Below are 16,819 nucleotides of genomic sequence, written 5' to 3' on the forward strand. Positions count from 1 at the left end.
ATCTACAGGGGTCCGAGCCCTGGTCCAGCTTCCACCACTCGCCCACCTAGTGACCCAAACAAGGCCATCTCCTCATCTGTCATCCTCCCCAGAGGTGCCGTGAGGAACAAAGTGAAGGACACTGGAGACAGTGCTTGAACTGTTGTGAAGGACTCCCCTGCCTGGGTCATCGCTGCCTGGGGCTGTGTCAGCGAGGGCACCCCACTGGGCGATGCGGTCCCACACAGGGCGGGACTGGGGGAGGGGTCGGACTTCTGTGCTGCATGGAGGGACCTCACGTGCTGGGGAGAGCTCTGCTGGAGGGGTGGCTCAGCCAGTCTGGGAAGCCCCTCTGTGTAGCTCAGGTTCCGTCCTGGCAGGGGCAGAGTCTTGGGAAGACAGCAGGACACTTTCCTTGGTGTCTGAATAAAAGCAGTGTGGGGAGTGGAAAGAGGACAGAGGCGGTTCTACCTCCACCACTTCCCAGCTGGAAGCCCACTTTCCTCATCTGTACAGCAGTGGTGATGATGTGGGCCTAGCAGAATTTTCCTGCGGTTCAAGCAAGCCAGCAGATGTGAATGCTCATCTGAATAGGGTGCTAACAGAAAGTGATAAATGCCATGAGAGCCAGGACATGAGGGCAGTCATCGTGCAAGGAAACGGTGTCATCACTTGGGCAGTTTCATCTACTGCTTTTCAAAACGATGGAAGAGAAGTCAGTGAATAAGAGAGAACGCCCAGGCTCCCTGTAGCTTGTCAGGTGGAAGGAATGTTTGAAACCTGCGGTGCTTCCTTCCTCTGATGTCCATTCTGGCCAGAGGCAACAGTGTCCCCGCTGTCAAGCAGGACACGGCTCTGGCCATTCTGAGAGGAGGCTGGGGGGAAATCGGAATTTCAGAACACTAGCCCTGGAGGGGGCACAGAGGGCCGTTTGTCTAGCCTGCCCATTGCACAGATAAGGACACTGAGCCCAGGGCTCTGCCTCCAGAAAGGCCCCATATGTGGGTCCTGCAGAGGCCACAGCGGCAGCAGCCCAGGCCCCTGCAGTGGCTCTACGGGGCTCCAGGGTGTCACAGCTCTGTTCCAGCACCTGCCCTCCCCTCCCCTCCCCTCCCCTCAGTGAGCAGCCGAGAGAAGCCATCTGCCAGGTGGGAAGGAGATGCTGGGTTTGCCCTCAGTGTCCATAAAAATCCCCCGCCTGCGATCTGATACTGATCGTAAGAAGAGTCAACCCTCTCCATCAGCCTTCTGTTCCCCGTTTCTGAACAGAATGGCATTGCCCCCAGTCTTATGGAAAGTACTACGTGGATGTGGTTTCAACATGCCACGCCCAGGTAGAGGGTGGCCCCCCGGGCCCTCATACATGGACACTCTGGAGTCCTTGCTCTGGGACAAGTGGAGAATCGTCCCCCAGTGTGGTGCCTTTCTGACAAACACTCAGTTTGGTGAGTGATTTGGGGCAAGTTGTTTTGCCTCCGAGCCCCAGTTCCCTCACCTGTGGACTAGAGGTCATCCGTACAAACAGCCCTGGCACAGGGTCCAAGGAAGCAGCAAAAGATTCCAAGGCTGAGTGGAGCTGACCTCCAAGGGCGACTTCCCCCAGGCCTGCTGCTGGTCTGGGGCCACAGGCTGAGACCAGTTGCCTTTCCTGTCCTTTCATCCACACCGACGCTCTGCAGGCAAGATGAGAACTTTGGAGACAGGCTGGCAGGGACTTCAGGGAACAGAGCCTGCAGCCTTCCTCTTGGCTGCACTGTCTCCAGTGCAGGTGGGAGAGAGAAGGGCGCCCCAGAGCAGGACGTGTACCCTCCACACTCTCGGGGAGGAGCCCCAGTCAAGATGCTTTATGCCACAGGAAGGCCAGAGTCCTGGGCCTTCCTTGTGGGGAAGCCTCTTTCCATTGCTTGTAGATTTTGTCCAGTGTCTCAGGCTAACCACTGATTTCCTACCTTACGAGTTCCAGGTTTATTCCTTGTTATTCAGATTCTGTGAGCACAGTAAGCTGGAAAGGGCTCTGCGTGAGAGTCAGGTGGCCTGGCTGACCCCAAGTCCTGGGTCTGTCGCTATCTTGCTGCGAGACTTTGGACGTGTCCTTTTCATCTTGCTGAGTCTGTTTCTCTCCATGTAAAAGTCTACTGGCCAAGGAGTTGGGGGTTGATTGGGAACACCCGTCAGAGCCCTTTGGGCTTAAATCCTTTGTGACATGTAAACACAAATACAAATGAAGAAAATGTACACATCGGTGCTCCTATGAGAAGGAATTATTCATAATGTAATAGACTATCTTCTGTTTGGACAGCTTGATACAGAAACACAGTGTACAGGAGTCTATGAAGCTGGGAACTGGGCCCTAGATCTGCAAGGTTTCTCCCAGTCTCTATGCAAGACAGGTTCCTGTATCAGTCTCGTTACCTGCTACTGGGCTTCCTGTTGCCCAAGCCCCAGCTAGAGGGTGGAGAGGTAGGATGTGGATCCCAGCGTGTAGACGCTGAAGCTCTGCTGCTCTGTAGCTCCCACGCCCTTCCTCAGTGGTAGACCCCAGGTAGCGGAGGGAGCATGGAACAGCCACTGGAGTCTCCTGTTACCTCCAAGTTCAAGAGAAATGCTGAGACACCTGATCAGCAGCCTCTGAGCTTTGCACCCTGTGGGTGGTCTCTCTGGGAAAATAATCATGTTCCTAATTCTTCCTCTTTACTTTCCAAAGGGCACTGGGAACGGGTGAAGTGTGTGGCTGGGCAGATTCACCGAAGTCCTCTGGGAAGCGGGACCCAGAGCCGGGCTCAGCCCTCAGCATCAGACAGCAAGGAATCCGGACTGTTGCCAGATGCACGTGTGGTAAATTACCTGGATCCAACCCGCCCGCTGCCTGGGAGGCCTCCCTCCCTTCTCTCTCATCTTAAGTTTCTCACCCTACTCTGGATGGTGTGTGGTTTTTAAAGAAGGGGCTTTCTTTTTAGTTCTCTAGGGTCTGATAGGAACAGACCCAAGGCTTATCTTTGCACATGTTAAAGAAAATAAAAATGGAAAAAAAAAAACCCCACAGAAAACCACTTCTACTCCAACAGAACAGGCTGGGCTCATGTGAGCGCTCTGCCTGGTGGTAAAGACATCAACGTGGGCAAGATTCTGTTTCCCAGCTGCTTCTTCTGGTGACATTCCAAGATGCCTGCGAGGTGAGAGTTAGGAAGTAGGACAAAGCCCTGCAGTCTCCTTTTCTCTGTCTACTCCCATTCAAATCTGATAGACTTTCACATTCTGATAAAAGCCATAGGTTTAGCTGGGATCAAGTGGTAGGGAGGCCCAAGGCAATCGTTAGAGTCAGGTTTTGAGTTTGAAGAACCGGGAGTTCCAGGCGGCCTGGTAAAGCTGTTTGAAGAGCAGCGGTATGTTCTTCTCAGTCCCATTTTCTCTGTAACCCTGTTCTGCACGAGAGGCTCTTGGGAACTGCAGTCAGATCTCAAAAATCTTTTTCTACCATTCTGCAGTTTCCACCATTAACGCAGTACTTTTTTTTTTTTTTTTTCTGTAGTGAACGTTGTAAATAGGTTATGTGTGTGGGGCAAGCCTCCTCTAGCTCCAATGGCTTCCTGAAGAAAGTGGTATCTTTAAAGGGGCCATTCTGTCCCTCCCAGCCCTGCTCACCTGCAGATTCTCCATAAAAACAAACTCCAGGTTGAGCAGTTGGACTGTAGGTCACCTTAGTATAAATTAGACAAAGGGTCAGAGGGAGAGTAGCAATATATTCCTGAAGTTCCAATGTTGTGGCTAGTAGATGGGGAGGATACCGATGATTCCTTCGTTTCCTCTCCTATAAGGACACGTCGTCCTGCATCCTTGTCTTTCGTTGGCCTGCGTGAGGAAACAGAAATGCAGAGTTCCTTCACACAGGTCTTCCGGCCTCACCTGTATGCTGACAGCATCAATCCGTGCAGACACCAAGGATCAGCATTAGGTGTTCAAAGTGGGGCAAGCCGTCACTTGCTCCCTTGGGTAAAGCGTCTCACAGCTGAGTCCTCCTTGATCCACACGGGTCCTCTGGAGTGTCCTAGAGGAAGCGAGCACAGTGGAGGCAAACGGGTCTGATGGTACGAGTCAGTGCAACAGCTCTGCCTTAGGAGTCAGAAAGAAGAGATGCAGCAGGGGCACAGTACAGAACACAGTGATTTCTTCCTCTTCCCCCTTCTCTCTTTGCCTAACACTGACCTAAGGTACCGGGTCAAGCCATCTTCCTATGTGCTCAGGCAGGTTCGCCAAGACGACTGGCTAGAAGCCATGCCTGCACTCTTGAATCTGCTGGCAGTGAGCCCTGCTAAAAAGATACACATCCCATCCCCTCTAGAGAGTCTGAAATGCCCCTCCCCATCTCAGACTGAAGTTTTAAATCATGTCAACCAGATAATGCTTGCTTTATGTGAGAATTCTTTCAGCAGAATGGATACAAATTTTCAAAACAGTCTTTTCATATCTATGTATTCTGTATTAAAAGTGATAAAGTCATGTTTCTGGGGCGTATTCAAGTAGCTGACAAGTAATTATTTAATAATAGTACATTGAGTGCATTGTAATTATTCTCGCCATAGTCAGGTAATAGTATCCAACAGAAATTTCCTACCAACCTGCTGTATCCAAAGTTTTGTAAAAAGTTGTAGAAGTTGTTGATCTTTTTGATTTTATATTCAAAAAGTCTCTTTTTATAAATATTATTTATTATACAATGTATATACCTTTGAGTTAACTAAGATTATATATTATATAAATATATATATATTTGGAGAAAATATATTTCATCATGCAGTTTTTTTCTGTTAAGTCATTAAAGAGAAGGTAAACAAACTTAAAACGGATACATTGTACAATGTGTGGAGTTTCCAGATTAATGCTTAGGAGGTCAAGAATATGAGATTCTGAATGTGGTTGCCTCCACTTTCACTCTGAAATTAGTGGCCCAAATTAAGGTAATTTCCTTTGTTTTCTAAGCAAGATCATCTGAGACGTCATGGACAGTAAGTCTGATCTACTAAAGGACTTTCTTACAGGCTTACTTTGTTCTAAATCAGCTTCTAACAAAGAATTTCCAGTTTTAGAAGTCAGCAATTGGGGCAGTAATTTACCTCATACACCCCAGCACTTCCAATGCACAAATTAATGTCACAAACACTGAGATACGGCTCGAGGCCCACAGACCATGGGGTTGGCCACCGACTTAATCCCTTTCTAACCCATGTTTTCAACTCCATTTATTGGGAAAATAGGATTTGCTTTACTGAAAATGAAACTTGAGTGGACATGGCTCTCCCCTGCTAGTTCCACTTGAGAGCTAAGCTTCGGAAAGGGTAGGTTGGCGGGAAAGAAGAAATGGTGTGCCCTGGGCTCTGGAACAGGTGTCGTTTGAAGGTTTAGATCTGTTTGGGCAGAACAGACCCACTAGTGGGCATGCTCTTGGGAAGGCCATTCTCTCCTTGCACTGAGGCTCCTAGAGGACTCACCTGAAGCTAATAGGTAACGACTTTTCATCAATGAGATGCTGTAACTCTGTCTCATGACCACAGACAATCCTTTGGTCTTCAGACCTACCCATAAAATGTCACCTTCGGTTTACTTGGCACAGCAAAAATGTTTTCTCTTCCTTTTTCTTTCTCCTGATTTACCTTTAGTAGGAGTAAGTAAATTCATCTCACTTCACAGAAAAAACAACAGAAAAATAGAGGGGTCTGCCTTGTGCGGTGGAGATGGGCTGCCTGTGCTCTAACCTTAGATTAGGGATGGCTACTAGAAGTTCATGAACTTTCTTTTGCCCGTGACATGTCTTTATTTAGTACCTGAAAAGCTCAAATCACAAAAATGGTGGTTTCAGCTGTGCAATGAATCGGACGTGGAAAGGATACAGATCTCCCCGTCTCATGGAGCTGCTCATCTTTGTATTTCACTTTTACATGAAGCTAATACTCATCTACCCCAGTATTTTGGGCACTTTTTTTTTACCCTATAAAATCGCCAAATATTTAAATGGCCCCTGGTCACACTCACCAAGGCCACTGGTAATCCTTTCTATGATTAATTATATTCTATGATTTAAGAGAATACAGTTTATAGCAGTGCTTGAACATTTAGTTTCTCCATAAGCATGAATACTATTAAACATCTAAAAACAAGAGGAAGATCCGCCCCCCCAAAAAAATCCAGAAGAAAGAAAAGATAATATAATGGGAATCATTATTATCTTTCAAAGCAGTATTATTTTATGAAGAAAGAAGGGAAGGGAAGTGTGTGAGAGAGTTCAAGGATGAGGGGATGAGGAACAAATAAAGGCAGAAGGAAGAAGCAAGGCTAGGGGAACGATGATGGTGAGATTATTCTAGGTGCGTCAGATGGTGGTGTCCAACGAGCCAACGGTGTATCCACACCGGCCCTGGGGATGTGGATGTGTGCTAATGTGCGTGGCTCACCTACACGCACACACAAGTGAACTTATTTCAGCAAAATTATGGCTGCTATAGTGTCATCATTTCTCCTAGCTCAACAGAGGACTTTCTAGGAGGCAAAAAATGATCTTACCATTAATCTTATACTCCCCAAATGGAGTGACAGGGTCAGCTGTGTGGAGAAAATTTCAGCTGGGAAAATTTCAAACCTGAATCCCCCTTGCAAACTGTCTCCGCTCCTTGGGATTCTTGCCAATCGTAGGCGCCATCTTCTGCATCTTAATGTCACGGTGTCCACACAGCACACGCCCTCTGTGGGCCCAGCTCCAAGACCCAGTCTCGGCACTGCTTGCCAGCTGAAGAGAAACTTTGGATCATTTTGCAATAACTTCTGAAATCTACATGCTTTTTCGAACTCTCGTACACACCTTTCCCAGTCACTTCTTTGAAGAGGCTTATGGATCAAGTTGCCAGGCAAGGAAGATGAAATCTTGCTTTTACCTTCTGTGTTTGGGCTGGGTCGGTTGTTTATAGCTGACTCAGTGCTTCAGCAAGTCTGTTTACCAGGATTTGATTATTATACACACTTAAATCTGCTTCAAGACTTGTTGCTGAAACTTAGGGAGGCTGTTCACTGTAGTTTTTAGGATATGAAAAAGCCTTAAAGTAAAACAAATTTCAGGTTTGACCGTCATTATCCAGGTTTTCTGTGTTACATTAAAAAAAAAAAAGGTGTTTCAGGGAAGTTGTACAACTTTAGAAAGGATAAAAGAACCTCCTTTTCTGAGGTTTTAATTACATCTTCTGATAAAAAGTAGCCTGTTAACAGTTCATCCATAGAAGAAGAAATCTAAGGCAGCAGATAGTGGAGTCTCCTTTGCTTTATCACCAGGCCGTGCTGTAATCTCGAACGCTCTCTGCCCAGCATCGGCTTTGAAGAGTTCCGGGATGGCTCTAAGACATTCTCAAGGCTATGCAGGGACCAGGTGACCTCAGGGTCCTCCTCCCAGGAGGGTGTGGACAGCTCCTGGGGAGCTGACCCTGCTGTTGGAGGAGCCCTGAGGTTGACCTCTCCCCACAAGCCTTGCTGATTTTCTGGGTGGCTTTTACTCCTAACCCGAGCCACCTCTAAGGATCAGGGTTTAGGCTAAAAGATCTGATAGCTCAGAAACATGCAAATGGATGAAGGATACCAAAACGAACCATGTGAAGAAATCTCACTGAGAGTGTTTGAGTCCCTTGGCTTGTACGTATCATAGGAAGGAGTAGTTCTACTTGAGAAACAATTTTCCCTTCCAGTTTATTACTAACCCGCTTATGGCTTTGGTACACTTCAGTTTTCTAGTAAAGGGAAATAAGTAAAAGAGGTATAAAGATTCTTGTTGTGCACTAACTTTATAAAATATGCTATCAATCTGTATTTCCTTTATTTATTTATTTATTTTTACATCTTTATTGGAGTATAACTGCTTTACAATGGTGTGTTAGTTTCTGCTTTATAACAACGTGAATCAGTTATACATATACATATATCCCCTTATCTCTTCCCTCTTGCATCTCCCTCCCTTCCACCCTCCCTATCCCACCCCTCTAGGTGGTCACAAAGCACCGAGCTGATCTCCCTGTGCTATGCGGCTGCTTCCCACTAGCTATCTGTTTTACATTTGGTAGTGTATATATGTCCATGCCACTCTCTCACTTCGTCCCAGCTTGCCCTTCCCCCTCCCCATATCCTCAAGTCCATTCTCTAGTAGGTCTCTGTATTTCCTTTAAATTAACTATATTTTCTGAATGATTAAAATCAGAGATTTTAAAATAAAAATCATCCATCTCCTTACACTAGTTAAAACAAGGAGGGGCTTTTCTGATCCCTTTCTTCACACACTCATATCAGTTATGTATATTGTTTTGTACAAAATATTTGGTCTACAGAATGTTTTCAAGTATATGTACTCTTTATTGCATTCCTTCATTTGCATTAAACAATATTTATATTTTTTCAATATAGTTTTGGACAAAACACAAAGACATTAACCTTATTTAACAAGACACATAAGTTAATACAATGTGTGCTGCTTTCATGGGAAGAGAAAAAAGAGGCAAGATCTAAAACAGATAAGGGAATCCAGGATATTGGCCACCAGCAATCACAGAATTTCACAATACAATCCACCTAAAAAAAACACAACAAAACAGCCACAAAATAAGCTAGGGATGAAAACCCAAAAGAAAGTAGTTGTGACATACAAGTCTACCGAAAATATACAGAGAGCAAGACCTGGAGATAATTTACCTTCTACCATGGGGACAGATGACATAGCTACACCCAAGTACCTGATGCGTGACAAGCCTTACAGGTGGTGTTAGGTACCTTCAGGTGGCTCCTGATTGCTTGTCCTAGAAGTTTAAGCAGCAACGGAGAGAGAGTGGCATGTTCCACAAGTCTCCTCACCAAACATGACGACCTGATCAAATGTCTTCAAACTCGGCTTACACCACCGTTCTCCTTCTCTTTGGAAGAAGTGCATAGTGGGGAAAGGAAACGTCTTCAGTGTATTGGAATGGATGTTAAAAGACTGAGGGGAGAGGACTAGAAAGTGGTTTATTTTTTCTGGAAAATAGTGTTTTATTATGCTAGGTAGTACAGATAATTTAAAGGAAGGATACATTCTAAGTAAGTCATTAAGCTAAGGAAAAAGGAAAAGTGGTGATACTAGATAAGCCTTTAGTATTAAACTAAGGGATTGACCCATTCAGAGTTGGACACTAATGAGTGCTGAGAGGGTTTTAAGTTACTTTCATGACGCCTTTCTGTTTAGGGGTGTGTGCTTTTTCCATACACATCTCTCACAAGCTGTTAACAACATCTACCAAATGGTAATGATTAGCATATCTCTTGCCACAGAGCAAATTACTTATATTAAGGGGGTGTCACAGCCAACATGGTAATAATCTGACTTTCTGTTAAGAAAGATCTCCTGACTGCAACTTGGAAACATCTCTGAAAATGACTGAGAACAGCATCTTAGAAATTCAAAGCCCTGTTTCTTTAGGCAAAGATAACCGGGCTTCCAGGAGAACCTTTAACCGTATATCCAATTACCTTTAGTGTTAGCACAAGGAAGTTACAAAATAATCCCTTTGAACCCATACCTCTATTCACTGCTCCTGGTTTACATGTAGAAAGTCTTCCTTCTACTCCGTGAACTGCTGTGTTGCAACATCGTTGCGTTTATTGAGAGTTTTTGGCTGACGGTGGTGGTAGGGAGCTTAGAATGTGTAGTGTTCACAAGCACAGTATGTTTCCCACGTTTAAAGACTGAGCAAGAAGGAATCGGCTTGCACGGAAAGGTGAGCACAGCATATTCTAAAGCAAATTTATACCTTCCACAAAACTGGGTATCTCAATAAGCACAAGGAAGCGAGTTTCACTGCACTAATCATGCAGAGCGAGCACGTGTTGAAGGTAGGGAACATTTCACTTTGTCCAGTATCTTCAGTAAGTCGAGTGAAGATCCCAGGCCACCTTCACCTTGGTCCCTTTCCTTGGTCACTTTGTATCTGAAAATAGTTCATTTTCAAAGTCGAGGGGGCTACTGAAAAAGACATATCCAAAACACAAAAAACAGATGACGGTCTGCAAAAAGCCGTTCATCACAAAACCACACTAAAAGCTTCTTAGTGGCTTTTCTACATTTTTCACTATGTATTTGCTATTAGATGAGCATTTCACAAAAGAAAGTGGTTATGCTCCATGCAATTTAAAAGCAGGTTCCAATAAATATGTACCACTGAGCTTTTTCCTGCCTTGTGACAAGGAAGTTTTGCAAAGCAGGACAGGGAGAGCAAACCAAAAGTACAACCCATTTCCTTGCTTGGTCTCCTAGACCTACAACACAGCCAAGAATTCTAATAAATGGAAACAAAGTTGTCCAAGAGAGGTTGAGAATTCAAATTCACATGCACTGTACAGCAACTCTTAGAATAGGCACATGGGTTTAAAAGAGTGGGAAGTCTGGCTGGCAGTCTTAAGTGTCGCATGTACTTACGCTCCTTCTTCTCTCAAGAGGGCCAAGAATTTTCTCACACGGTATTCAGGATCCATCTAAACACATCAGAAGAAATAAAGACAACGGGTTAGTGGTGCCTTCTAATAACGATGCACTTACTTCATGCCAAGAAAATGATCGGGTTTATACTTCCTTAGCGCTTTGCTGAGTCACAGAAATGTGTTACCTGCTCCTTGACCAGTATTCTGATACACAGCAAAGCAGACTGTGTCACTCAAGGGAAGTGAATGGGATTTCCCAGCATAGAGAATCGCCATGCACGAGGTTGCGAATGACCCAGCTGGTCATCCACAGGCACCTCAGTTGAGCGCTCCCTTAGCTAGCACCGGGTGAGGAGGCAGCACTGAGAGGCACCAAGTGTGAGACCGGGGCTGCCCATTCATGGGGGTGCACACGGCATCCAATTCACAGGGTTCATCGAAGGCATCAAAGTGAGACCAAAACTGAAGAAACCAATTGGTGTTGATTAAGCAACTAGAAAATAGCTTATTAACTCTATATAATGGACACTTGAGCTTTTCTTAGCCTTGGTCTCTCTTGCATAGTTTCTTCTTTGCAATCAATGAAAAAAATTGTGCTGAAACTAAAAAAAAAAAAGAACAGTGGGGCTGATTCCTCTGACATGCTCTCTGGATAATCCGGGTCTCTTGTGACTGAGAACCACATTGTGAGTCTAAAAAAAAGATGGGGGAGTTAGTTCTGGCTCAGGTTGTAGGTTCAGGTTGTTATTATTAATTATCCCTACTCATTTTCATTTCATATTCATATTTCTACTAATTTGTTTAATTATATTCTCATTGGTCCACCAGAGATGTGAAGTAATCTAAAAAATGATCATTAGAAACATCTTTAATGGGGCTCCCCTGGTGGCGCAGTGGTTAAGAATCCGCCTGGCCAATGCAGAGGACATGGGTTCGAGCCCTGGTCCGGGAAGATCCCACATGCTGCGGAGCAACGAAGCCCGTGCGCCACAAATACTGAGCCTGTGCTCTAGAGCCCACGTGCCACAACTACCGAGCCCGCGTGCCACAACCACTGAAGCCTGCGTGCCTAGAGCCTGTGCTCCACAACAAGAGAAGCCACCGCAATGAAAAGCCCGCGCACTGCAACGAAGAGTAGCCCCCACTCGCCACAACTAGAGAAAACCCTGCGCGCAGCAACGAAAACCCAATGCAGCCAAAAATAAACAAATTTATAAAAATTTAATTCCTTAGGATTAATTTTTATTGTAAGAAACACAATAAATTTTTATTGTAAGAAACACACCTAACTTTTAAAAAATGTTCCAGGGCAAGGAGTCTGTTTCCCAAGAGGGAACTCCCTGCCCTCCAGGAATAGCTTTCAAATGCTCAGTGCAGCTGTGGGTAAATGTGCAATTGGATTCCCCCCTCCAACCACTATTTTTTTTTTTTTTTTAAGATTTCTTCTCTTCTATCCCAGAAAAACATCTGAACAGAAGTTTCAAATGTATCAAAGTTAAGAGGTCAGACTACAAAGGACTAAGAAAAAGTGTGAATATTTAACAAGAGAAACATTTTTCCTCTTTGGGAATAGAATTACATATGAGTCAATTGTCAAGTTCTTTAAAAAAAAATGGAACTGGCTGGAGTTCCGCTGTAGTCAGTACTTGCAGGTCTTTGCCCATTAAATATATTTAATATGTGTGAGCAAGGACTTACTGACTTGCCTGTAGCTATGGAATTAAAAGTCAAGAGAAAGGGAGGAAAAAAGTAATCTAGATAAATGACTTTATTCCCTCAGGTGACATCCAGTCAGAGCAGATCCTCAGCACTGTGCAAGTTTTAACAGAATTGTGTATAGTGAACAGAGAGGTAACATGACTTACATTCTGCTAAACTACATGCCTCTTCACTTAGGCTCGGTCTCTCTAAGGCAGATCTAAAGAGAATTCACTCAGCTGCACCAAATCCATTTGATGTGAAGGGGTTCAAACTCAGAGGCCTATGAAGTGTCAGTCGCTGAAGATTAGGCCTGAGTGCCCCACTCTCACTTTCCACCCCACATACAGAGGAAGCATTAACTTGATCACTGACCGGTGGGCATCAAAGGAAGAGGAAGGGGTAGGGACTGGGGAGAAAAACCCACATAGTTTCTTCTATGCAATTATTGAAAAAAAATTGTGCTGAAACTTAAAAATTGAAGAGTAGAGCTGACTATCTGACAAATTTATCTTTTCCAAGGAAAGAGCCAATGTATATGCACCTTTACCAAGAATAATCCTAAGCAAAGTGGTTTGTCTGTAACTAATTTACTGCTCAAAATGAAAAATAAATAAATTGGCTTTAAAAGAGTCCAGCTGAAAGTTCAGTAAATTAAACTTTAGGTTTCTGAAAGCTACAATTTTATTTTAAAATAAATTTACCGGACTTCCCTGGTGGCGCAGTGGTTAAGAATCCGCCTGCCAATGCAGGGGACACGGGTTCGAGCCCTGGTCCAGGAAGATCCCACATGCCATGGAGCAACTAAGCCTGTGTGCCACAAATACTGAGCCTGTGCTCTAGAGCCCACAAGCCACAACTACTGAGCCCATGTGCCTAGAGCCCGTGTTCCACAGCAAGAGAAGCCACCGCAATGAGAAGCCCACGCGCCACAACAAAGAGTAGCCCCTGCTTGCCACAACTAGAGAAAGCCTGCGCACAGCAATGAAGACCCAATGCAGCCAAAATTAAATAAAAATTAAATAAATAAATTTATATAAAAAAAAGAAATTCACCAGCAAAGATTAAAAAGCATTTGCTTCGTGATTCCAATTTGTTATTGGTCCAAGAGCCTATTTCAGAAGTAAGTGAAACTTAAATTTCACCTCATCCACCCACAGCTCGCACTGCTGGAAGAGCAGGACTGAGCATAATACATGACTCTCAGAATGCAGCCAGCCTGTCCACCTAAGACCTGGGAGAGATTCATTCAACGGAAGTTTACTGAGTGCCCAACTATGTGTCCAGTTCTGTTCCAGGGGCTGTGGATTTAGTAGGGAGTGAGAGCCAAGGTCCCTGAACTCACAAAGCTTGGAAGTGATTTATTATCTAACTAGTATGTCAGATAAGGACAAAAAGACACAGGATGTGCACACAGAGGGGTGGAGTTACAAAAAGAAGAAAGGGAAGTTGCCCGTAGACGTGAGAAAGTCCCAAAGAGGTTTCATCTGTTTTTGCCCAGGCAGTAGCCAGGGGCTTAGTTTTCTATGTGATCCTGGACGCTTCAACCCTACAGTAGTTTGCATAAAATTTCTAGGAGCCCTGCCAGGGGAGAATATACACAGCTTAAGTCTAATCTGTACACTCAATTACCTTGTCCCTTGAAACTGTCTCCCAGGCCCCTTTTGGTGTCTGTGCGTCGCTTCCTGACCTCTGATGGACAACGCCATCCCACCCCCCGACCCCTGTAGATAACTGGCTGTGACTCTGCATAACTCATTGACAAACCGGTGGGACACTCAGGACCCTCACCTCTAAAATGAGGGGGCAGCAGAACAATTGTTCTTTTAAGTCCTTTCTAGTTCGAAGACCTAGTGACTCCCTAAATTAAAACTTAAAGTAACTCTATATTCTTTTCTTCTATTTTTGAATTTTAAGAAGTAGGAAAGAAAAGTACCAATAAGTTATTGTTTGATCTCAGAAGCAGGCTACTAACACCAACCTGATTCTGGAAATAATATAAAAGAATTATAATTTAAAACCTCAGCGAGAGGGAATGATAAAAACTCTTGGGATATATCGTGAAGCTTCTATGTCTGAACCATACGGAGAAGCAAGCATCTTACCTGTAGGGACATCTCGATCAACATTAGTAACTTCTTGATTCCTATCCACACCTTCTTCCCTTTGACTTGCTGTGCAATTGTGGTGCGTTCTTTATCCCTGAAGTTGCCCAACAGCTACAAAAACAACAAAAAAAAACGAAAGCACTTCTGTAAGTGCATCAACAACATTAGTTAATTCCCACATTTACCCTTAAAAGAACAGTGATAAGAACTACCTAACTGGTTCAAGCTGACAGAATTCTCTCATATTTTAAAATCTAACCTGACTTGCCTGAGATCCATTAGCTGCAATCATGAAAATGAAAACTGGTATCCTAAGCTCTGTTTTCTTACGGACCTTGATTATAATTTAGAGATATATTTGCTGGGGGAAAAATAGCTCCAATCCATAATAAATATCAGTTAAAATTTTTAACATTCCTTTCTAGGAATAATCTGTTATGTGTCAAAGCAGACTAAATTTAATTCTCTTACTCAACCCCAGCACAAAAACTGCTCAAACAGGTAAGCTGGAAACATTTATCATATAGATAGTTTCTATTTTGTTGGGAATATGCCCCAATTGTATGGGTCTTGAGGATTTTGAGAAGCCTTCCTGGGCTTCCCTGGTGGCGCAGTAGTTGAGAGTCCGCCTGCCGGTGCAGGGGACACGGGTTCGTGCCCCAGTCCGGGAGGATCCCACATGCCGCGGAGCGGCTGGGCCCGTGAGCCATGGCTGCTGAGCCTGCGCTCCGCGATGGGAGAGGCCACAACAGTGAGAGGCCCGCGTACCGCAAAAAAAAAAAAAAAAAAAAAAAACAAAAAGAAGCCTTCCTGACTCACTGCTGAACAAGTCACTAGATAATATTTTCTAACACCTCATCAAGTCATTTGTGCACATTGATATTAATCAAAAGTTTAATAAAGGATATATATTTTTTAAAATTAAAGACTATGTTATCCTCAAAAAAATATTTCCACATTATGAACTTGTTAATAAAGGGGTTGCTTTTACTTCTATAGCTTTTTTCAAGTTTCTAAGGCTTTAACCATTGCTCCAATTTATTAAATGCAAGTAAATGGGCTGAAAGCAACTATGAATAACTGAATTTTCTATTTCTTGATTACTCTCCTCCCTCGCCCCATTCCAAGTTTCTGGTCCATGTAATCTATATGCATTAGTGATGCTGGGCACAAAGTAATTCACTCCTGGCAGTTTGTATGCTGCTTCCACCAAGGAATGAGGAATTACTTCACTCTCACTTATATTTATCTCTTCTTCCTCTAATTCCTGAAAATGACTGCAGGTGTATCCCAGGTTCCGTGTTCTAGGTTAACACAGAAACACCAGGTGCGATGTCTGGGGCACCCTTAGCATTAATCCAGCCTCAATTCCTTTCTTTGAACGGTGTGCACTCCACTGGCTCATTCTCACCTCCAAAGCCTCTAGCAGCTGCTCTCCTGTGGCAATGCTGGGCACATGGATGGTGGTGCTGAAGGCGTTAAGCATTTCCATCTCCTGAAGGACATCTTTGCGGCTCGTGGTCCCAATGATAAGAAGCTTGCGGCCCTGATCATAGGGAGAAAATGTGTTAAAACACATGCGAAACGACTGATTAGGAAACTAGAGTAAGCCTGAACAATATCCATTTATTTAATCGCAGAAATGCAAATGATTAGGCAAAAGAGAAGGAAAAAAATTCAGAATTGTCCTCTTGAAAACCCTTCTTTTTGGGGCCGTGCTGCGCGGCATGTGGGATCTTAGTTCCTGCCTGCAGTGGAAGCGCAGAGTCTTAACCACTAGACCGCCAAGGAAGTCCCTTGAAAATCTTAAAAAAATGTATCAACAACATGATTCAGAAAGAGCAACACTTTCTTCAGCACGTGGTTCAGAAAGAGGCAACTGTTCTTTCTCCTTATCCATATCAATAACATCATCGATCAGTAAATCAGGAAGATACACAAACCAAACAGCAAGATACCTGAGTATATGTTTGTAATTCATTTTTCACAGCCAACATAGTATCAATATATGTATGGTTGGGAAAAAAATGAAATGAATGAATGGAAACCCCATGCCACCCACTTAGCAAGGCTTTATTACGGTCTTTAGGAGAGGTAGGATAATAATAATAGCTTACATTTATGCAGCAGTTAACTGTGAAAGGCATGGTGCTAAGTGCTTTACATAATTGTCTCACTTAATATCTTTAATTTCTTTTTAATTTTTAACCCCAAAATATACAAGGCATGTTAAAACTATAGCAGGCCTAGGCCACCATTCCTGATTCCCTCTCTCCAGAAGCAACCATTTTCTACTCTCTTAGTTTTTCTTCTTGTATTTACTTCCTTATCTTTAAATAACAATGGTACACTATTATTTTGATTTTTCTTTTCAGCTCTAAATATTATTTCCTGAATTCCTATTACGGAAGAGGGAGAGTTAATATTAATTTTGCACAGCCCCCCACCCCAATATGTCCTTTTTCTCATCCTTCCAATTATTTCACAGTCTTTAGTTAAATCTATATTCAGTATTTATTATGATTATATAAATATGATTTACAGCTAAGCCATGTAGTGTA

At 43.8% G+C, this 16,819-nt stretch overlaps 2 protein-coding genes across 8 annotated transcripts in view; one reads left to right on the plus strand and one right to left on the minus strand.

The window, feature by feature from the left end:
• WNT3 (Wnt family member 3) overlaps positions 1–4,625 on the plus strand; it is a 49,011-nt gene extending 44,386 nt beyond the window's left edge. For 2 of the 4 annotated variants that reach the window (XM_060133313.1, XM_060133315.1), the window contains one exon: positions 2,684–4,625. In XM_060133313.1, the coding sequence (XP_059989296.1) occupies positions 2,684–2,879 (196 nt within the window). In that variant the 3' untranslated portion in view covers positions 2,880–4,625. The remainder of the gene's footprint in view (positions 1–2,683) is intronic. The other 2 variants (XR_009537450.1, XM_060133314.1) reach the window with 2 other exon arrangements.
• Positions 4,626–8,337: 3,712 nt separating this feature from the next.
• NSF (N-ethylmaleimide sensitive factor, vesicle fusing ATPase) overlaps positions 8,338–16,819 on the minus strand; it is a 157,235-nt gene continuing 148,753 nt past the window's right edge. For 2 of the 4 annotated variants that reach the window (XM_060135079.1, XM_060135078.1), the window contains exons 18-21: positions 15,670–15,804; positions 14,256–14,369; positions 10,451–10,506; positions 8,338–9,962 (exon numbers count right to left, since the gene is read on the minus strand). In XM_060135079.1, coding sequence (XP_059991062.1) covers positions 9,842–9,962; positions 10,451–10,506; positions 14,256–14,369; positions 15,670–15,804 — 426 coding nt within the window. In that variant the 3' untranslated portion in view covers positions 8,338–9,841. Of the gene's footprint in view, positions 9,998–10,450; positions 10,507–14,255; positions 14,370–15,669; positions 15,805–16,819 lie in introns of those variants that run through there. The other 2 variants (XM_060135080.1, XR_009537688.1) reach the window with 2 other exon arrangements.

The sequence above is a fragment of the Lagenorhynchus albirostris genome, chromosome 20, assembly GCF_949774975.1.
Source record: "Lagenorhynchus albirostris chromosome 20, mLagAlb1.1, whole genome shotgun sequence".
Lineage (NCBI taxonomy): Eukaryota > Metazoa > Chordata > Mammalia > Artiodactyla > Delphinidae > Lagenorhynchus > Lagenorhynchus albirostris.